The following is a 24,893-nucleotide window of genomic DNA, read 5'->3' on the forward strand; positions in this document are numbered from 1 at the left end:
CATTAATGTATTATCCATTCCTTCTTTCGATCCTGGTCTGCGCGTTCTCCATGGAACCGTGCGGTGCTGTGGCTTCCTCCCACATCCCAAAGACATGCAGGTTGGTAGATTAAATGTCCGTAGTGTGTAAGTGGAGTACTAGAATCTGGAGGCGGTTAATGGGCACATGGGGAAGTAGATTGTTGGTGAACGTTAGTAGGAAACTTTGAGATGCAGCTCAGGCAGCATCTGTGGAGAGAGAAAAACGAAGTTAACACTTCAAATCCTAGATCTTTCATCAGATCTAAGTTCAGTTGGTCAACAAATGTGCTTAAAGTTACAAGTCAAGTCAAGTCAAGTTTATTTGTCACATACACATACGAGATGTGCAGTGAAATGAAAGTGGCAATGCTCGCGGACTTTTGTGCAAAAGACAAACAACAAAACAACCAAACAAATTATAAACACAAATTATAAACACAATCATAACACACATATTCTTTTACATAATAACACATAATAAATGTGAAAACACATTTGACTTCTATCCTTTCCTGGTACTGTTCAGACCATCTTTGATCTGAAACATAAAGTCTACTTCTCTCTCCATAGACGGTGTGTAACCTGCAGAGTGTTTGCAGCATTTTCTGGTTGTACTTCAGACTTCTGACACCTGCTGTTTATTATTTTTCATCGTTTCATTGAACATTTCTGCCTGTATATGATCTCATTTCTGACCCTCTTTACCCTATTGCACCTGTGCTCGCTGGCCTACATTGTCCCGTGTAGCATTAGGCCTCAGCTTTCAAAACAACATCCTTGCTTCCACATCCCTCTGTGATCTTGCTCCTGCAGCCCCTGAGCACGCATGAACAATCTCTCCTCCCATTCTGGCCACAATCCTATCCCATTTACCTCTATCCCACCCCCATCCTCTCCCGATGCCTCAAGACTTCAAACTCCAAAATTCCTCAAATCCCTCCACCCCCTCTCCTACTTTAAGACACTTCAGAAAATATATATTTTAAATTTTTGTTTATCTCTGACTTAATATTACTTCATGGTGGCCAGTGTAAAATTGATGCCGGATTCCTCTTGTAAAACACTTTTCACTATTAATGACCCTACACATTTGGGTCATTTTATTTTCACTTTTCCCTTGATTTACTTCAATTTTTTTAATAGCAGCAGCTCCCGAGAGATTAATCTTTAATTGCTGGAGGTTCCCACACAGTCCTGTTTTCTGATTAACTGAACGGAACGCATTGCAGAATCCGGCAGTAAGTCAAGTTACATCTCATTTTGGTTCAAGCTTCAAATTGATTGAGAGCAAAACACCTGCAGGGGTGGGAGTTCTCCATCTTAGAAGGCATCAAACAAAAAAGTCTAAAGTCAATAACATCACCTCAAAATGGTGGCCAACTACCATCAATATATTGTGGCACAGCAGAGGGCGCTGATGATCCCTTTATGAGTTGATGTAGTCTACATCGCCACCTGCTGCCAGCAAAGCAATACTGCAGCAGCAACGCCTGATAAAGGGTCTCTCCATTCCCTCCACAGATGCTGCCTGACCCACTGAGATCCTCCAGCATTCAATTTCTGCTCAGGATTCCAGCGTCTGCAGACTCTTGTACCTCCAGACATCTTTGAGATTTCCTTTCTATTATTGCTTTATTATTATTGTCACGAGATATAGTGAAAAACGTTGTTTTGCACAGTGTCCAGGCAAATTATACCAGACATGTGTCCATCAGATAGTGCAAAAGAGAAAATAAATAAGAGTACAGAATATTGTTTTACAGTTACAGACTTGAAACAAGTGAAAGAGCCGCAACAAAGTAGATTGTAAGATCAAGAATGCATCCTAAAAGCCCTGTACCACTGTACGAGTTCATTCAAAGAGTTCTCCCGAGTTTGCCCTGATTCGAATTCGGAGATTTACGGTAATGGCCGCTCGTCGGTACTCGGGGCTCTCGTAGACATTTTTCAACATGTTGAAAAATCTTCACGTGTCTTCCCGAGCTTATCGCGTTTCCCGAGTACCTGCCTTAGCATTGGGAGCCGCTAAGAGATGTCCCCGAGCTCCGACGTACCCACTACATTCATTCTGCGTGCTTACCACGGGTTTGATTTGACTGGGGAGAGCACTTGAATGACGGGGAAGCAGCTATTCCTGAATCTGGTGCTATGTGCTTTCAAGTTGTATCTTCTGCCTGACAGGTGAGGGGAGAAGAGAGAATGACTGATGTGAGTAACACTTGATTATGTTGGCTGCTCTCCCGATGAGGATGCAGGGTGACTTGGATATGTTGGGTGAGTGGGCAGATGCATGGCAGATGCAATATAATGTGGGTAAATGTGAGGTTATCCACTTTGGTGGCAAGAACAAGAAAGCAGATTATTATCTGAATGGTGTCAGATTAGGAAAAGATGAGGTGCAACGAGACCTGGGTGTCCTTGTGCATCAGTCACTGAAAGTAAGCATGCAGGTACAGCAGGTAGTGAAGAAAGCAAATGGCATGTTGGCCTTCATAACAAGAGAATTTGAGTATAGGAGCAAGGAGCACTGCAGTTGTACAGGAACCTGGTGAGACCGCACCTGAATTATTGCGTGCAGTTTTGGTCTCCTAGTTTGAGAAAGGACATTCTTGCTATTGATGGAGTTCAGCGTTGGTTCACGAGGTTAATTCCCGGGATGGCAGGACTGACATATGATGAAAAAATGGATCGACTGGGCTTATATTCACTGGAATTTAGAAGGATGCGAGGGGATCTTATAGAAACACATACAATTATTAAGGGATTGGACAGGCTAGATGCAGGAAAAAATGTTCCCAATGTTGGGGGAGTCCAGAATCTGGGGTCACAGTTTAAGAATAAGAGGGGAGCCATTTAAGATTGAGATGAGGAAAATCTTTTTCACCCAGAGAGTTGTGAATCTGTGGAATTCTCCGCCACAGAAGGCAGTGGAGGCCAATTCACTAGATGTATTCAAGAGAGAGTTGGATGTGGCTCTTAGGGCTAATGGAATCAAGAGATATGGGGAGAAAGCAGAAACAGGGTACTGATTCTGGATGATCAGCTATGATCACATTGAATAGCGGTGCTGGCTCGAAGGGCTGAATGGCCTACTCCTGCACCTGTTTTCTATGCTTCTATGTTTCTAACATGGTGTAGATGGAATCGATGACAATGGGGGAGGCTGGTTTGGGTGATGTACTAGGCTGTGTTCATAACTCTCTGCAGTTTCTTGCAGTCTTGGGCAGGGCAGTTTGCATCTCAAGCTGTTATACATCCCAATGGGAAGGTTTCAGTGATGAATCTGTAGAATTGGTAAGAGCTGTGGGAGACACATCGCATTTCTGAGGAAGTAGAGGCGTTGCTGTGCTATCTTGGCTGTAAAGTCAATGTGTCAATGGGTTGGACTAGGACAAACTGTTGGTGATATCTGCACCTCGGAACTTGACAATCTCCATTTCAGCACCATTCTAATGGTTAGTGTATGTACTCCACCCACTCTCTCAAATCAATGTTTTGTTGACATTGAGGGAGAGGTTGTTATATTGACGTCATGCTACTCAGCTCGCTATCTTCTTCCTGCATTCCTTCTCATGTTGTTTGAGATCTGGCCCACTTCTACTATAGTAAAACTCTGTATTCTGAAAGCCTGTGAATGGTGCTGACTCTGTGTTTGGGGCTCCTTGCAATTAGATTGCAAGTCATACAGCATTGAAACAAGGCTCTTCGGGCCACTGAGCTGACAATCAACCATGCATCTATAATTTTCCATACATTTTATTCTCCACTGATTGTCATCAACTTCCGTCACATTCTAACCCTCACTCACACACTGAGATTCAGATTCTGATTCAGATTCAGATTCAATTTTAATTGTCATTGTCAGTGTACAGTACAGAGACAACGAAATGCATTTAGCATCTCCCTTGAAGAGCGACATAGCAAACGAGTTGAATAAAAAATAATAAGTGTCCGGGGGGGGGCGGTGATTGGCAGTTACCGAGGTACGTTGTTGAGTAGAGTGACAGCCGCCGGAAAGAAGCTGTTCCTCGACCTGCTGGTTCGGCAACAGAGAGACCTGTAGCGCCTCCCGGATGGTAGGAGGGTAAACAGTCCATGGTTGGGGTGAGAGCAGTCCTTGGCGATGCTGAGCGCCCTCCGCAGACAGCGCTTGCTTTGGACAGACTCAATGGAGGGGAGCGTGGAACCGGTGATGCGTTGGGCAATTTTCACCACCCTCTGCAATGCCTTCCGGTCGGAGACAGAGCAGTTCCCATACCATACTGTGATGCAGTTGGTAAGGATGCTCTCGATGGTGCAGCGGTAGAAGTTCACCAGGATCTGAGGGGACAGATGGACCTTCTTCAGTCTCCTCAGGAAGAAGAGACGCTGATGAGCCTTCTTGATCAGAGTAGAAGTATTGTGGGTCCAAGAGAGGTCATCAGAGATGTTGACTCCCAGGAACCTGAAGCTAGAAACACGTTCCACCTCCGTCCCGTTAATGTGGATGGGGGTGTGCGTGCCGCCTCTGGACTTCCTGAAGTCTACAATGAGCTCCTTGGTCTTCTTGGAGTTAAGGGCCAGGTTGTTGTCAGCGCACCATGCTGCTAAGTGCTGGACCTCCTCCCTGTAGGCCAGCTCATCGTTGTTGCTGATGAGGCCAATCACCGTTGTATCATCTGCATACTTGATGATGGTGTTAGTACCATGTACAGGTGTGCAGTCATAGGTGAAGAGGGAGTAGAGGAGGGGGCTCAGCACACAGCCCTGAGGAACGCCGGTGTTCAGGGTGAGGGTTGAAGAGGTGTGCTTGTCTAACCTCACAGACTGGGGTCTGTTGGTTAGAAAGTCCAGTATCCAGTTGCAGAGGGAGGGGTCGATGCCCAGGTTACCGAGTTTGGGGCAACTGAGGGGCAACTTACAGAGGAAAATTAACCTACCGGGCCACACAGCCATTGGGATATGGGGGGAAACAGGGAAACCTCATGGTCACAGGGAGAGCGTGCAAACTTCACACAGACAGAAGCTAAGGTCAGGATTGAAACCCAGGTCTCCAATGCTGTGAGGCAGCAGCTCTACTGACTGCTCCACTGTGTCACCCCCTAGGTTACTTAAACAGAAATAAAATACAATAAATCATAAATAATATGTGAATGGGTGGGAGTGGACCACCTGGCCCTTCCAGCCTGGCCTATCATTCATTAGGAAGGCTGATTGATTTTGTTGTTTGATCAATTGATCAATTGATCGATTGTTGATCTGATTGTGAGATGAACTCTACCTTTGGTAACCTTTCGCCCTCTTGCCTGTCAGGACCAGTTCTCGCTCTCCTTTTAATAACACACTCCCATGTCAATGCAGGTTGCAACATCTGTCCTTCGATCCCTTCCCATCCAACTGGGCAAACCCTACTCCCACTGTATTTATAGGCTGAAAAGTAAGTGCATGTCGCAACACGCAGCAGGTAAGTCAGCATCAGTGGAGAGAGATGAATGGAATTAGTGTTACAGGTTTAGGACCTTTCATTAGATGCAGTTTCCTCTGCGAAGACAATTCAGAATAATGGTTTCATTGCCATTTCTTTATTTCCCCCAATGCAACTTCAGACAGTAAGAGACCACATTAAGTTTACTGATCTTTTCCTTTCATGAGTCAAGAGTCAAGTGTTTTATAGTCAATATGAGAGCGGCACAGTCATGCAGCAGTAGAGTTGTTGCTTCACAGTGCCTGACACCCGGGTTTGATCCTGACAATGGGTGCTGTCTGTACAGAGTTTGCACGTTCTCCCTGTGACCGCGTGGGTTTTCTCCGAGTGCTCCAGTTTCCCCCCACACTGCAAAGACATACAGCTTTGTAGGTTGTTTGGCTTCTGTTAATTGTAAATTGTCCCTAGTGTGTATGATAGTGCTAGTGTATGGGGTGATCGCTGGTCGGCATGGACTCGGTGGCCGAAGGATACATACAATGTATCTATTAAGTATAAATGTCCCATATGAACAATGACATTTTGACTTCCATTCTGTTAACACCAAGAGAAATCAACATTGATACCGCTGGGTTGTAAGCTGCCCAAGCAAAATATGAGGTGCTGTTCCTCCAATTTACGTTTGGCCTCAATCTGAAAGTGGAGGAGGCCCAGGAAAGAAAGGTCAGTGTGGGAATGGGAAGGGGATTTAACGTGATTGGCAACCGGGACATCATGTAGGCCAAGGTGGACTGAGCGAAGGTGTTCAGCGAAACGATCGCCCAGTCTGTGCTTGTTCTCGTTTCTCATTCCCCTGACTCTCAGTCTGAAGAAGGGTCTCGACCCGAAATGTCGCCCATTCCTTCTCTCTAGCGATGCTGCCTATCCTGCTGAGTTACTCCAGCTTTTTGTGTCAATCTACTATTTTATTTAGTTAGCTATGGGTAGATCAAGTTTCCTGTTGGGTTTTCAAAAAAAGTATATATGTTATAAACCCTGCGCTAATTATAAATCATAGTCATACATTATAATGTCATTTTCCCAATCTACCACAGACAAGTCATTCCTCATAACTTTGTGGTTTGTTTTTGTTTCCATTTAAGGTCTCAGTTTTAGAATTAAGTCGCTACAACATGCCCTCTGGCGCCGCGCTGTGGCGATCTCCAGGCGCAGTCTCCTGCGGTGAGACCAGGTGGTGTTGGATTTAGGACAGTCCTTTGGGGAATAGCTGAGGGCCCCACTATAAGCGTCTCTCTGAGGAAAATGCACTCGCCCTGTTGCATTCGTGTTGCTGTTGGAAGGAAACTACACACTGATATCCAAAATAGACATGTTTATCCACCACAAAAAAGGAACATTGCACTCTAATGTTTGGCCAAGTAATTGACCTACAATTGTCGGTGTGAATTGGATGTCGCGTTTATAATGGTGGCCACTGTTCAGTATCTCAGTGATGCAAAGCGCTGGAAAAGTCCCGAAATCCTGACAGTAGCTCCATAAATGCAAGTGCAATTATATATATATATTGCACACACACACACACATACTTTATTCACATGTATTTTTTTCGTTTCAAGCGCTTCACCGCCTCCTTTCTGAAGAAGGGTCTCGACCCGAAAAGTCACCCATACCTTTTTCTCCAGGGGTGCTGCCTGGAGCATTTTGTCTCTTATCTTTGCAATAAACCAGCATCTGCATTTCTTTGTTTCTATACTTTAAAAACAAAACACGGTTGCCTGATTCACATTTGCCAGTCGTGTAAATATATGCCACACAACATCACATTTCCAAACAAAATATTGTGAATTTGGGGCATCCTCGAAAACTGCCATGGAGCTAAAAAAAAAACTTTCTTGGAACTGCTCGGCGAGGATCGGTGTGGCTGTTTTAAGGGACTTGCCCCGCCTCCCATTCCTTTGTTGCTGGGCTCCGGATCCGCGACTTGTTCTCCAGCCCGGAGGTTCCCGGTCTCGACCTCTATCCTCCGCCTCGACGTTCACATTACACCCAGAGGGAAATAAACCCACAGCCAAGGTGGATCTGCGTGTCGATGTGGCCCCATATCTTGTCGTGGACTGTGTTAGCGGCGGCGATACTCGCAGGTAAGCCGTCTCGGACTGGGACACGATTGCTCGGGAAATCCTTCCACAGCCCCCCGTCCCCTCAATCCCTGACAATTTCAATCAATGACCATCAAATACGTTCTTTAAAACGTGGTGTGGCAGGTTGTAGAGTAGGTTTCGCTGGCTGGGATGTAGGGCGTATGAGTTATTTTGTTTTAAAGGTTCAATGCTTCGTCTTGTTATTACACGTTTGGAATACCAAGCATCAAACCCCGTTTCACTTAAACTCTGTCCCACTCACTACCAGATATAAACTTGCAGTGATTAGGGTTGCAGAATATTGGACTGTGTGGAAGGCATTGAAATCTCGGCCGTACAGATTGTACAAACCTGTCCGCAGCATTCCATAGGGACAACCATCTCTGGTCGGTTCTTACATACAATAGACTGGAGCCAGCCTGCTTTACATTGTGGGTCGGCCATGATGCAAGTTAATGGCAGGACAGGTTGAATGGCCTTTTTCAAACCCCCTTGTGTTTTAATTACTCCTGGATGTGAGGACTTGGCTGAGTTAAAGTGGAGTGTAGAACAAACAAAACAAAAACACCCCACCCCCACACACACCCCACCATCACACACCCCCATCCCCACACACACACACAAAATTGCTGAAACCACTCCGCATTTGTGGGAACTTGAGAATCAGTTAATGTTTCAGATCCGAAGTTGAAGACACAGTGAATTGCAGATGCTGGGATCGTGAGCAAAACACAAAGTGCTGGAGTAACTCAGCGGGTCACTCAGTCCGTAGAAGGGTCCTGACCCAAAACTGCGCTCCCCCCTTCCCTCCTGAGACGCCGTCTGACCCGCTGAGTTACTCCATTCAGCGCTTTGTGTTTTAATGGGGACATTGAAGCCGTGTGGTGTGGTGGGGTCGGGCTATTGTGGCGAGTCATTGTGGAGATGGGTGAATGAAGAACAGAGCCACCGTGCTGATATTGAACTGTGTGAGATGGAGCGAACCGGGAAGCGTTGGATTAACAGCGGGCCAGGCAGCATCTTTGGAGGGTAATACCTTGTGATTTACTGCCGAAGAGTCCAGCTGGACAATTTTACACTGGACATTTTTTTACATTTACCAAGCCAATTAACCTACAAACTTGCACGTCTTTGGAGTGTGGGAGGAAACCGAAGTTCTCGGATAAAACCCACACAGATCACGAGGAGAACGTACAAACTCCGTACAGACAGCACCCGTAGTCGGGATCGAACCCGGCTCTCCGGCGCTGCATTTTTGCTGTAAGGCAGCAACTCTACCGCTGCGCCGGATATACAATGTTTCCGGTTGGAACTCTTCTTCTGACTGATTGAGTTGACAGGAACAGATGGTGAGATTTATTTGGGACACTGCCAATGGGTGGAGATGGTGCAGTTAGCCTGTGGTGAGTGAGTGTGATGAGTGGGAACACAGGCTGAAGCCTCACCCTGTAGAGCAATGAATATGAGGATTCCAACCCCTAATCTCATCACAGCCTATGACTAACACTGTTGTAAAACCAGAAATGCCTGAATGACTCCATGCTCCGATGAAAAGTTCTCACACCTGGAGTTTTTTGTTCCACCGATGCTGCCTGATCTGCTGTAATGTTCTGCCACTTACACTTTTTATTTCAGACTTCCAGCATCTGCACAATGTAAGCATTTTATCTCAGTGTTTTTAGTTTAGAGATACAGCCCACTGAGTCCGCACAGTCCAGCGATCCCCGCACATTAACACTATCCGACACATACTTGGGACAATTTACACTTGTACCAAAGCCAATTAACCCACATACCTGTACGTCTTTGAAGTGTGGGAGGAAACCGAAGATCTTGGAGGAAACCCAATGGGATCGATGGGAGAATGTATAAACTCCATAAAGACAGCACCCGTAGTCAGGATCGAACCCAGCAATTACATGCAAGCAATTAAATGTATGTAAGGCAGGAACTCTACCACTGCTCCACCATCCTGCACACGGATTTTGAATGCACCCAAATCTCTGGTGGGACCTCAAACCCTGAGCAGGGAAGGACGACCAGACCAGTACTCCAGCTGCGGAGAGGATGTGTGAGTTCCAAATAAAGTGAGGGTGTGATTCCATTTTAATGTGATCCCAGCAGTAGAATGGTCTATTGTCAGGGTCAACAACAGTGTTGTTTAATAGGCTAACCAGTGCACTAACCTTCTGGTTGTAGAATCATAGAGTCTTACAGTGTGGAAACAGGCCCTTCAGCCCAACTTGCCCACACCAGCCAACATGTCCCATTCACACTAGTCCCACCTGCTTGCTTTTGCCCCATATCCCTCTAAACCTGCCCTATCCATGCACCTGTCTAAAACATTCTTAGTTGATAAAAAGTAAGTATAGAGAGATACAGCATGAAAACAGGCCCTTCGACCCACCAAGTCCGTGCTGACCATCAACCATCTATTTACACCAATCAACCTCTCCCTGGACAAGTCCGTGGTCCCTGCCTGCTTCAAAAAATCCATCATTGTACCGGTACCAAAAAATGCCTCCCCAGCCTGTCGGAATGACTAGGTTCGGTGGCCCTTACCTCCATAGTCATGAAAGCTTGAGAGGGTGAAGAATCACATCTGCGCCTTCTCCCCTTGGAACTGGTCCTAGTTGCAGTTTGCATATCGTGAAACAGGTCCACGGACGATGCGGTCTCCCAGGCCTTGCACACCGCTCTCTCCCATCTGGACAGCCAGAAGGGGGGCTACGTGAGGATGCTGTTCATAGACTACAGTTCAGCCTTCAACACGATAGTCCCCACCAGACTGGCCGGCAAGCTAATGGAATTGGGACTCAACACCTCCCTGTGTGCCTGGGTCCTGGACTTTCTCACCGCCAGGCCCCAGGTAGTCAAGATGGGAGGGAATACATCGGAGTCCCTCACCCTGAGCACAGGATCGCCCCAGGGTTGCTCCTCAGCCCCCACTCCCTGTACACACATGATGTGTGGCTAGGTTCAGCTCCAATTTTAATTAAGTTTGCTGATGACAATCTCTGGTGGGGGCCTGATCTTAGAAACGACCTGCCTCCGGGAGGAGGGTGGATCGACTGGTGCCAGGATAACAGACCAGTGAACATCAAAAAACGAAGGAGAGGATCATGTTTGAAGGAACATCATCCGAGGACGTACACTCTATTGAGGATAAATGGGGATCCTGTGGATAGGGTGAACTGTTTTAAATATCTGGGCGTCCACATCTCCGAGGATATGACATGGGCATCACACGCCTCAGCACTCGTGAGTAAGGCAAGGCAGCGCCTTTACCACCTCGGGCAATTGAAGAAATCACAGTGTCTCCGAGGATCCTCCAGTGCTCTCTACACAGTGCGGTGGAAAGCATCTTGCCCGGGAACATTACCCAACTGGTTTGGGAATTGCACCAAGGCCAAGAAGGCTCCATTCAGTAGTGCGTTCGGGCCGAACGGACTATGGGAACTTCACTTGCCCCCCTGCAGGAACTATCAACTGCTAACTCCTGAGCCTGGGAGACCCCTTCCACCCCTGTAACACTGTTCCACCTGTACTAAAACGCCTTAGTTGCCAAAAAGTAAGAGAGTTGAGAGAGATACCCAGAGGAATTCGGACAGGCCTATCTCAGGGACTACCTCTAGAACGTTTTTCCTTCCTTTATTTATTATGTAAAAGAATACCAATCCTGATTCTCATAATTTGTTTCCATCCGGTTTTTTCTTTGCACAAAAGTCCGCGAGCTGCCACTTTCATTTACGGACATCTCGTATGTTTGTAACAGCAGCAACTTGATCTCATCCTCACTAACCGGACAATTTGTAACAGCAAGTTTGCACAAGTTTGCAATGTGGGTGGAAACCGGAGCATCCACACGGACACAGGAAGAACTTGCAAACCCCACACAGGCAGAACCCAAGGCTAGGATTGAACCTGGGTCACTAGCGCTATGAAGCAGCTAGCTTCACCACTGGTTTCACCACTGGTCTTACTAGCTGTACCACTGTACCGCCACAGATGCTATCAACAGCCTTGTGGTCTTGTTCATCACCGCCTGTGTATGTGATCCATAGCCTTGTTAAGCCCAATCTCCCAGAATGGGTGTTAAGCAACAAAGATATTGCCCTTGGTTGAAAATATCTCACAATAGTAACATGAGTGGATAATTGTGGTTATTTATTGTATTTCACTGGACCAACCTCAGACATGCAAGCAGTTGATTTTAAACAGAGAAGTTGTCATTTGTGGGTTTGCACCAGTAGTTAAGATTTTCTATCCGATAGTCACAAAGGACAACTGGTCAACTCTCTCTCGCCAGACCGAACATGTAGGAGACTGCAGGGTCTTCTCCTGTTCCTGTGAGCAGTGGCCTTTGGATAAGTTTGAAGGGATGTGTGACCATTGGCTGTTGCTCCAACTTGATTTAGGCAGGGTATGTTATTTGAGAACAAGGAGTTGGTGTAATGACACCGGTCAGAACGCAGAGTTCCATGGTATTTGGGCCACTTGTGACTTGCAGTTGACCTGGAACAAATAACACTTGAGAGAAAAGGACGTGATGAACCTCATGACATGAAAGTGTAATGTTAGTTTGGCAAACATTAAATGTGTGCTTGAGCAGTAAATACTTCAATACAGTGGGACTGTACAATGGAAGGCAGTGAGAATGACTTGGCCACTCAAAATTGTACATCACTGATGATGGCATCTGGGCAAGTGGGATGAGCAATTGTAGAACATCGTTTAGGACCATGATGGTCTCTAAGTGCTTTAAAAGCAGATCTCTTTGAAGTTCTGGACCAGCCATGTGACCCTTGACCACTGCCCCCGGCTGATCTGTTCATGACCTCAACTTCATTTCTCCTGCTGATCCCCATAATTAATTTCACTTCAGTCCAAACATTCATCCATCTGGCTCGAGTAAACTCGATTGAATTGGCCTCTGCAGTTTTCTGGGGCAGGGGAGGGGAGGGGTAGAGAAATGTAGAGATGGCATTCCTCCTTCTATTCGTCTTAAGTGACTGATTCCTTAACCTCACAGTAGCCAACTTGCCAGTCCCTCTGTGGGATTTGAATGTTTTTAAGAGACTACTAGTCATTCTTAAACTTTAGGCCGATTCTGCTCACTTTCCCTGTAGAACACCTCACTCTTTCCAGGGATTAATTCAGCGAATCGATGATTTCCTCTTCTAATGCTTGATTCAAAGACTCACTAAGGCCCCATGTAGTTTAACAATACTTTGCTACTCAATTTGTGCTGTCAAGGTCAACATCCTATTTGCCTTCTGTTCCTGCATTCTAAGTGTTGTTATTTACACATGGAAATCCAGTTTATTCTGAACACCCTATATAGCCCTGTCATTGCTGACAAGTCAATGTAAATGCCATTAGTTTCAATTTTTTGTTTGTTAGTTACTTACCTTAATAATTAGTTGCTACTCTCTCTTCTGTCCCCAAATGTATTTTACTTACAACTCATATCATTAAAAAAATCTCTTGCTTTCTTTTCTTCCTATCATGAGGGTAACTTCCTGTCTCCACACGTTATAAGCTTTTGGCAAAAGTCTGCCCACGTAATTCCTTGGCAGACTCTGAGTCCTCATGAAACCACCTACCTTTGTTCTTTTGGAAACTTGAATTCTTTACTATTGTCCTTTGCATTTAATTTGCAGAATGTAAAGAGTTGAAACCTTGGCACTGATCCCCGAGTTATCCTACTAGTTATAGCTTGCGAGCATGATAACTTGTCTTTTCTTGTTTTCTTGAATAGCGTTGCAAGTACAGCAAGCTCTGCAGGTCATCAGCGCTTAAATATTGAGTCATCTGTTATGGTGATGTTGATTGTGAAATCAATATTGGACAAAAGAGCAGGGAGAAAATCTTGCACATTCTTCAAAATTGTGCAATAAGATCCTTTGCATCTACCCAAGAAGAAGACCTGTTTCGGGGGTCATGCAGAGGACTGCCCTTTAGTGAAACACTCCCTCAGTATCATGTCGAAGTGTTCAAACCTATAGAGTGAGACTTGAACACATAACCTTCAGACTCTGAGATGAGAACTTTATCGATGAGGCATGGTTGCCGTGTTGACATTTCTTTTCAATGAATCTACAGGATTGAAGTCAGGAACCACAAATGTGGTGGTTAAATTTACAAGTAAACATCTGCTGATAAAACCTTTGTCCACCTGTCTTTACAAACTGCAAAGTTAAATAATGTAAAGGCATTGGGATTTCTCCTTGAACACATGAAGAGCCTTGTGAGGGACCGTGTTGTGTAATCGGTTGTTAACAGTGCTCGGGATTGACTTTCAGGATTTTACTTCGTTTTATAAGTGTTGAAAACACATTTTGGGGGAAAATAAGAGAGGAGGAATAAATTATTGAGGTAAGGAACTAACAAACAATAATGTAGAACTAATAGCAATTACATAGAATTTACATCAAGAGCAGAATTGCATCAGGGGTGGAGTTGCCCTATCAGCAAATCTTTTGTATTTGTTTCTCACATGTTTAATTAAACCCTATTAAATTGAACCTATGGATTGAATAGGTTCATTGAATTGAATTGAAGATTGAGATTAAATTGAACATCAATCACACCTTGTGTTAGTGAGTCCCAGATAACAGACTGAAGGTGCTGGGAGATTGGCCGTCAATGGAAATGGCTTGGGTGCAACTGGTTGGTTGGAATACCACTAAATGAGAACACTATATAGAAACCAAAAACGTCACCTGTCCATGTTCCCCAGGGATTCTGCCTGACCTGCTGATTTACTCCAGCACTTTGTATTGTTTAAATGAGAACAATACTGCAGAGTGTGGTTTATAGGAGCAGGGTTGCGAGAGAACCATATGGCCAAGTGTAAATTGGGGAGTTCCAGGGGAAAAAAAACGTATCAAATCACAATTACTCTTTGATCAAGTTGATCATTGCTAAATAACATGATCAGTGAATGCGATGCATTTTAGTGAAGAACTGCAGTTAATATTAAGGCATTTGGAATCCTTGGGTTATAGAAGAAAATACACTTCAGGAAGAAGTGGGAATCAATTGAAGTGACAAGGGACTGGTAATCATGCTGTTGAGGGTTGGGGATGAAGGAGGATCTGTCATTGATGAGGAAAACTGGGTGGTTCAAAAGAGGAAACAAAAATATTGTGATGTGATGGAGGACAATAGACAATAGGTGCAGGAGTAGGCCATTCGGCCCTTCGAGCCAGCACCACCATTCAATGTGATCATGGCTGATCATCCCCAATCAGTAGTCCACTCCTGCCTTCTCTCCATATCCCCTGACTCCGTTATCTTTAAGAGCCCTATCGAGCTCTCTCTTGAAAGTATCCAGGTTCGATCCTGACTACGGGTGTTGGCTGTACGGAGTTTGTTCATTCTCCCCGTAACCTGTGTGGGTTTTTTCCAAGATCTCCGGTGTCCTCCCACACTCCAAAGACGTACAGGTTGTAGGTTAATTGACTTTGGTAAAATTGTAAATTGTCCCTCGTGTGTGTAGGGTGGTGATAATGTGCGGGGATTGCTGGTCGGCGCAGACTCAGTGGACCAAAGGGCCTGTTTCCGCGCTGTATCTCTAAACTAAACTAAACTAAAAACACCACAATGCTGAAAATTAAACTTCCATGATTCACTTGGATTTGACTTGATAGTTCTTGCCACAAAAAAAAAGTTTCGAAAAGACAAAGTTGAAATAAATTGGGCTGCTGTGTTAAATTGAACTGTTTTCACATTATTTTTCACATTCTTGAGACCTGGGCAGTGTCGTTGGGGAAATATTTATTACCCAACCTGAATTGTTTAGGGGGAGAGAGGCCAGTCTGTCAACTCATGTTCTGAAGAAGGATCTCGACCTGAAATGTCATTCATTCCTTCTCTCCAGAGATGCTGCCTGTCCCGCTGAGTTACTCTAGCTTTTTGTTTCGATCATGTTCACTCGAATCACTGCCAGCGCTGTACCCAGTCCTGTTTAACAAGTGTGTTTTTGTGTAGTGGTGGAGTTGCAATGAGTTATTAATCACAGTCTTTCCATCTCTCATTAATAGTTTGTGTATCAACAGCTGTTAGTCTGGATAAGTCTCAGTTCAGGGAGCAGCTTGCAAACTGGGGTCTTGCCTGTTGGTAGCTGAAGTCAAGGGGATGATGCTGGGTTTGGATCAGGGCCCTGGCTGCTCTCTCTGCACTTGAAGCCGTGCAAGGAAATGTCCCCACTGTCATGACCAGTCAATATCACAATGGCACATGGTCTGCTGATTATCTCACTGCTGTTTATGGGCCTTACAATGAGGAACTTGATAAGAATTTCATTGTTCTGCTTTGGTACCTATGACAATTAAACACTTGTTTCTTGAAGAGAGTCATAGAGTGCGGAAACAGGCCCAAGTTGCCCATGCCAACCAACATGCCCCAGCTGCACTAGTCCCACCTACTTGCGTTTGGCCCTTATTCCTCTCATCTTATCCGATCTCTATACTAGTCTAAAAGCTTTTTTTAACTTTGTGACGGTACCTGCCTCAACGACCTTCTTCGGCAGCTCGTTCCATATACCTACACCTTGCACTTCTCTGTATTAAACACCCTCAACCATTCCTCAGCCCGCCTGCCCAACCAATCAAGACCCTGCTGCAATTTTTGACAAGCATCTTCACAGCCAACAATACCACCAACGTTAGCGTGTCATGGAATAGAACGTTATTCTGTCAGAATATTTGCTTTCGTGCAGTTTTTCGAAGTGGGAATTAAAGAGTAGGAGACAGCAATGTGGGAGAGCAGAAATAAGTCAGAACAGGGGACTTTATTATGTTTCTAAATAGTGCCTGTGGTTAGTTGCGTGATGGAGTTTGTGACTGGGCTACGGGCTATATTTGGAGATAGACTAAGGGAGGCTCCTTCCAGCTGCGCAGCACCTGCTAAATGGGGGAAGCATCATGTCCTCTGAAGAAATGCCCAATGTACCCTGTGTAGCAAAATGGTTACTTCTGCATAAATGATATGCCTGTGTTTAAAAATGTCAAGGAAGTATTGACGGCAGTCGAGATTTGAGCCATGTTTCTGTGCAAAGTTCAGTAAAGTTAATATTCACACAGTGCATTAACAGTGTGTAAATGTTGGGCACACAGGCTCTGTGCAGTTGTACAATCAGTAACCCTCACCCTGTTTCAATAGTGACCTTATACGCAGCGAGCATTTGCTAAACTTGCTGAATGGTGATGAGGGGCTGTGATTTGTTTCCCATGCAGGTATTGGCAATGTTGCTGGGGTCCACGTCTACACAGGAGGCAATGTTGAGGCTCGGAACGGCACAGAGTACCGGCTCAAGTGCACCTTCACATCCACCCATCCTGTCGGGAAAAAGACCTCAGTCACTTGGTCCTTCCGACCCGAAAACGGTGGCACTGAGGAAGTTGTGAGTATCAGGAGGGGAGTTCCAGCATGTTGGAGAGAGGTGGGAATGTTCCCCTCAGGCTGGGAATGTTAACAATTTAACATTGCAAGCCTAGTGCTAATAAAAAGATGTCCTACATACAAGTCCAACGCCGATTTTCTGGCAACTGGTGATCTGATGCTCCCCCCCCCCCCCCCCCCCCCCCTTTAATCCGGACGAAACCTCCCCCCCCCCCCGCCGCAGAATTGCCCCAGAAAATGTGCCCATGTTGGGTGAAGGGGTTTGATAATGACCTCATCGGGACTTCCGCACCGATCAGCAGGTCACATTTGCCCCCTGAGGAAGCCTGAGCTGCGGAACTCCGGTCTGGCCAGAGCCAGCAGATCCATTCCCATGGCCGACTTTGCGGGCCGGCATCTCCCAAGGTCGTGACCTCTGTTGGTCCGGCAAAACGGAGAATCCAGAAAGGCTCTGGAGCCAAGAGTACCGGAGAATCGGAGGTGGGCCTGTAATTCAAGTGTCAACAAGTGTCTCTATTCCACACAGCAGCTCAGACACATTTACCTGCAAAATACCCTATGCCCCATGAAATTCCAAGGAGGTTTTATCAACACATATACCTTGTTGTGGATAAATCCTCCCTCGGGACACCCACTTGAACAGACATTTAATTTAGCTGTGTTTATAGTTTTAAACACTCAGTACATTAAATGCACTTCATCGGTTGATATGAACCTTGGGAGACCCTGAGGTTATGAAAAAGTGCTATAGAAATGTAGATATCGTCTGTAAGACCCTCAGGTCCGTGTGTGTCCCAAAGAACACAGGAACGTGGAATTCTCATGAGAGACCCAGAACAGTTCTCCCCTGCAGGCTGTGGGTCAACGGCACTGAGTGCAGACAAGGACAAAAATCCTGGGAATGGGCAAGGAAGGGACCTGTCTCCTGACTTCCAGCCGGCGATCCCTGGTCCTTGTTGTGAATAGCAAGACGGCACATAGTCGAGCCACTGTGCTCATGTCTAGCCATACACAGAGGGTGTGAACTTCTGCAGCGGGATATCCAGAAGCTGAGGAATTCTATCCACATTGACAACCATCTGAGAAGAGATAGGGCATAAAGGGGATATACTGTCTCCGACTACATTCTATCTCTGTCCTGCCCCCTCCCCTGACATCAGTCTGAAGAAGGGTCTCGACCCGAAACGTCACCCATTCCTTCTCTCCAGAGATGCTGCCTCACCCGCTGAGTAACTCCAACATTTTGTGTCTACCAAGGGATATACTAGATGGCTCTAGGGTGGGAAAACCATTGTTACATGGGGAAATAATGTTCAAGTCCTGGAATGGAAGGAAACAACAGACACATTCAAAATTTTATGAACAGGTTTGAAGGGAAAAATAAGTTTTAATTTATTCATTTTCTGAGAATATTCTCTGGCAAGGCCAGCATTGAAGTTAAACCACATGGAGACAGGTCCGTTGGCCCAACTCATGCACTCCGAACAAAACATCTTCAAGAGATTGTCCTATTTACCTGCATTTGGTCGATATCCCTCCAAATCTTTCCAATCCACAAACCAATTGAAATATTTGTTCATGTTGAATTCTACCCACCCCTACCACTTCCTCTGGCAGCTTGTTCCATACACACACCATTCTCTATGTCGAAAACCTGCCTCTTGGGCCCCCTTTAAATCTTGCCCCTCTCACCTTATATTACGCCCTCTATTTTTCGACTCAGCTACCTAACTGTGAGAATCCACCATCCATGTCTCTCATGATTTTATAAATCATTATAAGATTATCACTCAACTTTCTTTGGACCAGACGAAATAATATCAACCTATTTAGTCTGTCCACACAACTCGAGCAAAGCTTGCTCTCCACTGTGCTGGTGGACAGGCTGCCCGCTGAGTGCATAACCTTCCCTTTCTCTCCGTAGGTCATGTATTATCAAGAGCAACCATATGCATCTGCAGGGGGACGGTTTAAGGGACGGGTGGTGTGGTCTGGGAACATTTGGAAAAAAGATGTATCGATTACCATCATGGACCTACGCTTCACGGACAATGGGACGTTCATGTGCTCCGTGCTCAATCCCCCTGACGTGGACCTGATCGTTGGTGAAGTCCGACTTGCTGTTGTGGAAAAAGGTTTGTGTTAAGGTGTTGTGGCCTGGGTCTGATCCCAATGTAACGTAGTGTCATACAGCATAGAAACAGGCCCTTTGGCCCAACATGCCGGACAAGATGTCCCATCTAAGCTAATCCCATTTGTCCACTTTTGTCCCTCTAAACGTTTCCTATCCATGTACCTGTCCAAATGTCTGTTAAATGTTGTAATTGTACCTGCCTCAACTAATTGCTCTTTTACCCACCGCCTTCTATGTGAAAATGTTTCCCCTCGGGTTGCTATTAACTTTAGGTGCTTGAGTTTACAGTTCATTTCAAGTTATTTTAATTTATTGCTTTCCTTCATTGCAAAGAAAAGCAGATAAAGGGATTAACCAGTTGGTGAGGTAACGGGGGAGGAAGCAGATGAATGTGAAAGGAATCTCCCATTCATCCCGTCATGCCAACCCTAACCCTTCCATGGAGGAACATTGCTTGGCTATGGTGTACTTCCAAGTACGTCTCATTTTGACCAAAATAAGACATGCAAGAAGGTTTTGGGAACTATGTAAAGCACAAACTAAACAGTTTCAAGGGAAACCAGCTGGCAGCAATCACATGAGATAACTTTAAAGCTGATTAAGATAAGTCTGTTTAGTTAACATATGGTAATAGCATATTCCAGATTCCTGTCACATGTGTATGATTGATGTACAGTCACAGACCCGCTTCTGCGCTTTGCCACTTTATATACTTGCATCAAATCTACACTTGGCTTTCACTAAAGCAAGGAGTCCCAGACTCTCTCATATGTCCATAACCACCACAGTGCAACATCCTGGGAATGTCTGTCTTTAATCTTTGCTGGACCCTCCTCGAATAGTACGAACATACTTTAAAAAAAAAACTGGTGTGTCTAAATGCTGATAAATCCAGAGGGTTGGGATTGAGTTTTGGAAGGTGGCACCCCGCTGAGCTGTGTGTGGTAAGGAACTTGCTCTAAATTGGTGACGTCTTTCTCCCGCTGCTCTCGGCCCTGCAGTCACCTACTCAGAGATGTTGATCTTGGGCATTGTGATCGGAGGAGCAACGGGGCTGGTGGTCCTGATCGTCATCTGTATGGTCACGGTCCAGCTTTGCAGGAGGAGGAGGGAGGACTTGAGTGTGGAGGAGGTGGAGGTGGAGGCGCATCTACGGAGGGACGAACGAAGATACGAGAGCAAAGATGGGTAAGGAGCTACACTCTGCCTCTCCCTGTAGAGGGACATGCTGCCCCCACTGTCTACAGGTAAGGCTCTTCCTGCTTTTACTTTTCATCAGCCACTGCATCAGCCCAGCAGCCACACTTGGTTTTGGAATATGAGATCAGTCATCTCTCCCAATCTCCCTCTCGCCTGTTCTCTTGTCTTCACTCTTTCCCCACCTCCCTCTTTCTGCCACCTCACCCTACCACGCTTTCCTCCCCTTGTCCCCATTCTTTCCACTGCTTATTCCCAAATTTCTTCACTGCTTACCCATCCACGAGGGAACAGAAATACCAAGGCCCCATTCCAACTGCTGTGTTAAAACACGACAAACCAATGGGCAAGAATCACCAGCATAAAGATCGGCCAATGTTTTGTGGTTCAGTCTCGGTGTGGACTAATACTCAGTTGTTGGGTGTCCTCCACATGCCATCACTTAAAAAGATGTCCCAGATTTAGGTCTGTATTCTTTGGAGTTTAGAAGAATGATAGGGTGATCTTATTGAAACGTATGTATAAGGCCTTATTGGGGCATGACGGGTCATATGTTTTCATGAGTCGATGGGTCTCAAGTGGCAGGACAAGATAAGGGGACGGTCATTTAAAAACCAAGGTGGGTTTCTCTCATCTCTCAGAAGGCAGTGAATCCCTGAGCCCAATGAATAGTGGAGGCTGGATCATTAGAAGCAATTAAGATGGGTGTAGATACATTCATGAAAGATCAAGAATTGAAGTCCATGTGGATCTGGCAATGGAAAATTGAGACCCAAGGTAGATCATGGATCATTGAATCATGGATAGACACAACATGTTGGAGTAACTTAGCGGGACAGGCGGCATAATGCTGCATTTTGTGTCTATCTTCGGTTTACAACAGCATCTGCAGTTCCTTTCTATCCTATATTGTTCTTATTTCATGCCCGTGAACTTACTGGGCCCCGCATCCTGGGCCTTGAGTTTAAACTACCAATGACACAGATCACGGGCTGATCCTGTGGAGCTCCTCCTCCCTTACCTTCCCTCTGTATTCTTTTAACAGTATGGAAATGGGGAAGTTCAATGGTGAGGTGCTGAGTCTGACTGAAGAGGCCGAGTCAGCAAGGGTTTCCTGAAGACTGAAGGTACCTAACTCAACAGTTTGTTGTCCTTTATATTAAAGAAACAAAAGTCCCATGACCCAGCATCATCTTCCCCTCCAGCTCCCTCATGAGCCCTCCCTCAGTTTATAGTACCGAGAAGTTCACATCCCACTCCTGAGACTTAACCCAGTGCAGTAACATGGGAAGCTGCATTGTCAGAGAGGTCACCAATGGGTTACTTCACTATCTCCCAAACAGCAATGAGGAGGAATTGGGATTTGGATAAGAAGTTAAATTGTAATTGCTTTTGTTCCCTGCCCTTTCAAATCCATGTAAAAGAGTCTACTATTTTAAAGAAAGGAGGTGTTCCTGGCTGAGTGAAGGGGCAATATTTGTTTTCCCTCAACTAACGTCACTAAAACAGACAATCTGATGGTTTGCTGCTGAATTTCCTACACTGCAACAGTGACTATGCTTGCAAGTGCTGTTTTGGAAGCGAAGCATTCTGCAAGGTTGTAAGATAGTCATTGTAAGATACTATAGAAATGCATGACTTCCTTTGCTAACCTCACAGCCCCACCTGCACCCCCACCTATCGCACACAGCCCCGTGCTTACCTGTCCAAGTGCTGGCATTTGTGCAGAATGATCTTATGCCCCTGTCCCACTTAGGAAACCTGAACGGAAACCTCTGGAGATATTGCGCCCCACCCAAGGTTTCCGTGCGGTTCCCGGTGGTTTTTGTCAGTCTCCCTACCTGCTCCACTACCTGCAACCTCCGGGAACCGCACGGAAACCTTGGGTGGGGTGCAAAGTCTCCAGAGGTTTCCGTTCAGGTTTCCTAAGTGGGACAGGGGCATTATTTAGTGATCAAGAGAGTACCCTTGGCACTGTGTTTCCTCACCTTGCCAATCCTTAATGCTTTTCCTCACCACCGCCTCATTCAATTCCCACGTGTGTTTTTTCAGGACTGCGATCCCACGGGTGATGGGAATACCACTGTTTGCACCAGTTGAATGGCGTGGGCGGAAAAAGCGTGATGTTTGTGGGTGGGTGGTGGGGAGTGTGTGTGTGTGGGGGGGGGGAAGAGAGGCGTCAGTCACAGAGAAATTCTTTCTATCCTGCCAAATCCATGATTTATTATTAATGCCTTTGACTACATTTTTACCTTTGAAACTCAAGGCTGTTCTCTTTAAAAGTGCAAGCAATTTTCCATAAGGGGATTTGACCTGGACCAAGATCCAAAGTGTCGAGCAGTCAAAGAGCTTCAATGACGGCACCAATTTTCACTAACCAACCCCTACTACTTTTGAGTTGGTGCTCTCTCCATGGAGAAGATGCTCCTGCACTATGGGTGGCCTGGGATTTAGATTTAGTGACTGGCTGGCATATCGTTCAGGAAACTGGGAGATTCTGGTGATCTCAGATATTTGGCACACATGAGTGTGGTGGTCAAACAACAAATGTAACTGCAACCATGGACTGTCCTTGTTTGGTAAAACAGTGTTCTTCACCTTTTCCAGGTCTGTCGCAGAACAAAGTTTAATTTTAACAAGAGAAGAAGCAAGATTTTAAAGTAAACTTCATGTCGGCCACCTTTTATAGGGGGGAACATTTCAGACTATTTTCCTTGTGCTGTTCAGCACATCACGCTTGTTGCTGAGGGTGTTGTATTAAAAAGAGAGCTGCACTTGAGCCCAGGCAACACCACCAGTCTGTTGCAGGCGGCTCGAGTCATAGCAGAAACCTATTGTTAAACCTGGAGTGTCCATCGAGAACAATCCAGGGAATAGGAACATAATAGTTATATCACTGGAATATTGATTCAAAGAATTTGAGTTCATATCTCAACAATAAAATTTGAGAATTGAAAATTTTAAATTGATTTTGATGAAAGGAACTCCCGAACTGCCGGATATTTGCAACGATTCAATTAATTTACGGATGGCTGAGGAACAAGGGAAAATGCCATCCTTTCACCACACTGGTGCTTTATGTGACTCCACCTCAATGTGATTCATTCTTAAATGTGCTCTGATTTAGTTACTCAGTGGTGTCAAAGGCTGCTTCCCAGACATCAGTGTTCCCAAAGGAAAATCTACCGCCTTCACCGGACATCTAGGGATGGACAATGAATGCCAGCTTTGTTCGACAACATTGAATTGATGATACGGCTCCAGATTGGGAGATTCTTCACCACAATCAATACACACCATAAAGCAGCCTCACTTCCATTATCTGCTCCATTCTATTTCCTTCATTTTATTTACTTCCATGCTCTCCCAGAGCCCATAAATTGCTGAGTTTTGAGTCGCAGGCAGCTGATTACAGAAGCTCTTCAAATGCATCCTCGACCAACATGACCCAAAATTAGCCACGTGTTTGCGCCTGAGCTCCCGGTACCTCACCAAGACTATAATCAAGAGTTATTTAACGGAATGTCCAATGTCTCTTAAAATGATTTTTATTTTAAAGAGATCCAGGATTTCTAGTTGAGGGGGAGATGAGTGTTCATAGTTGAGTATCTGTTAGTGATCTGTAAATATTCAAATGTTATATATGAAAGCAAACTTGAATATTTTTTCAATTACTTTAAAGATGTATAGATTTATACTTAATTGTTGATGACTTTGATATATATCATGTAAAATGTATTTTCACATTTGCAATTGCATAAAATAAAACCATTAACACTGAGTTATATTTTAAAGCAAGGTCATAGTTTTTGGTTTTCTCCGACAGGAACTATCTTCAGTTGATTTATCTTCCATCGACACCCAGAAGTTTGAATCAATTCATGGCACCAGTAATGATTGAGAGCAGACTGTTTGATCAAAATTCCAGAGGGGAAATGAACACAGAATGTACATTTACAAGGCACTGCCTGAAAGGATAGCGGGAGCAGATTTTCACTGGGAAAATGCCTGTAAAGGAACTATATATGGGAGAAACACAAATTAGCAACTGTTTGGCTAGATGTTCAAAGGCAGCCCAAAATGCTTCTTCCTGTGCTGTGTGATTCAAATGTAGAATGGGGTCAGGCGGGGCTGTGTCATCGCACTGCTGTTTTCAAGTTTACTCATTACAATGTTGAAACAGGGAACTGCAGATGCAGGTTTACAAAAAAGGACACAAAGTGCTGGAGTAACTCACCAGGTCCGGCCTGACCCACAGAGTTACTCCAGCATTGTGTGCTGCACACAGCAAGATTCCACAAAACAAAATTACTGAGATAAATGAAATAAAAGATTGTATGCTTTAGTGATGTTGGCTGAGGATAACATGTTATAGACGCAGTGTGGAGAAAATTTAATCTGCAAAATTGTGTCATGGATTATTTTGCATCTGTCTCAGTGATGGTACTGAGATGTTATTAGATAACAGTGATGTTATCTAATTAATGTCCAATCCCATGGATACCACTTCTGAAGGTGTGGCAATGCCTTGTAATGGCTCACCAATTGTGCAGTGCCTGTAGAGTACTACACTAAATGTGTGATTAAT

At 45.1% G+C, this 24,893-nt stretch overlaps 1 protein-coding gene across 2 annotated transcripts; it reads left to right on the top strand.

Moving 5' to 3' along the window:
* Positions 1–7,366: 7,366 nt before the first annotated feature.
* Positions 7,367–24,087, top strand: LOC129712376 (myelin protein zero-like protein 2). Of its 2 annotated transcripts, XM_055660746.1 has the most exons (6): positions 7,370–7,566; positions 16,809–16,975; positions 18,899–19,109; positions 20,110–20,296; positions 21,351–21,432; positions 22,913–24,087. In XM_055660746.1, exons 1-5 carry the CDS (start codon positions 7,515–7,517, stop codon positions 21,421–21,423), a joined length of 690 nt encoding a protein of 229 aa, XP_055516721.1. In that variant the 5' UTR covers positions 7,370–7,514; the 3' UTR covers positions 21,424–21,432; positions 22,913–24,087. The 2 variants fall into 2 exon arrangements, with proteins under 2 accessions (XP_055516722.1, XP_055516721.1); XM_055660747.1 differs by lacking the exon at positions 21,351–21,432 and having other exon boundaries at positions 7,367–7,566.
* Positions 24,088–24,893: the final 806 nt, after the last annotated feature.

The sequence above is a fragment of the Leucoraja erinacea genome, chromosome 32, assembly GCF_028641065.1.
Source record: "Leucoraja erinacea ecotype New England chromosome 32, Leri_hhj_1, whole genome shotgun sequence".
Classification (NCBI taxonomy): Eukaryota; Metazoa; Chordata; class Chondrichthyes; order Rajiformes; family Rajidae; genus Leucoraja; species Leucoraja erinaceus.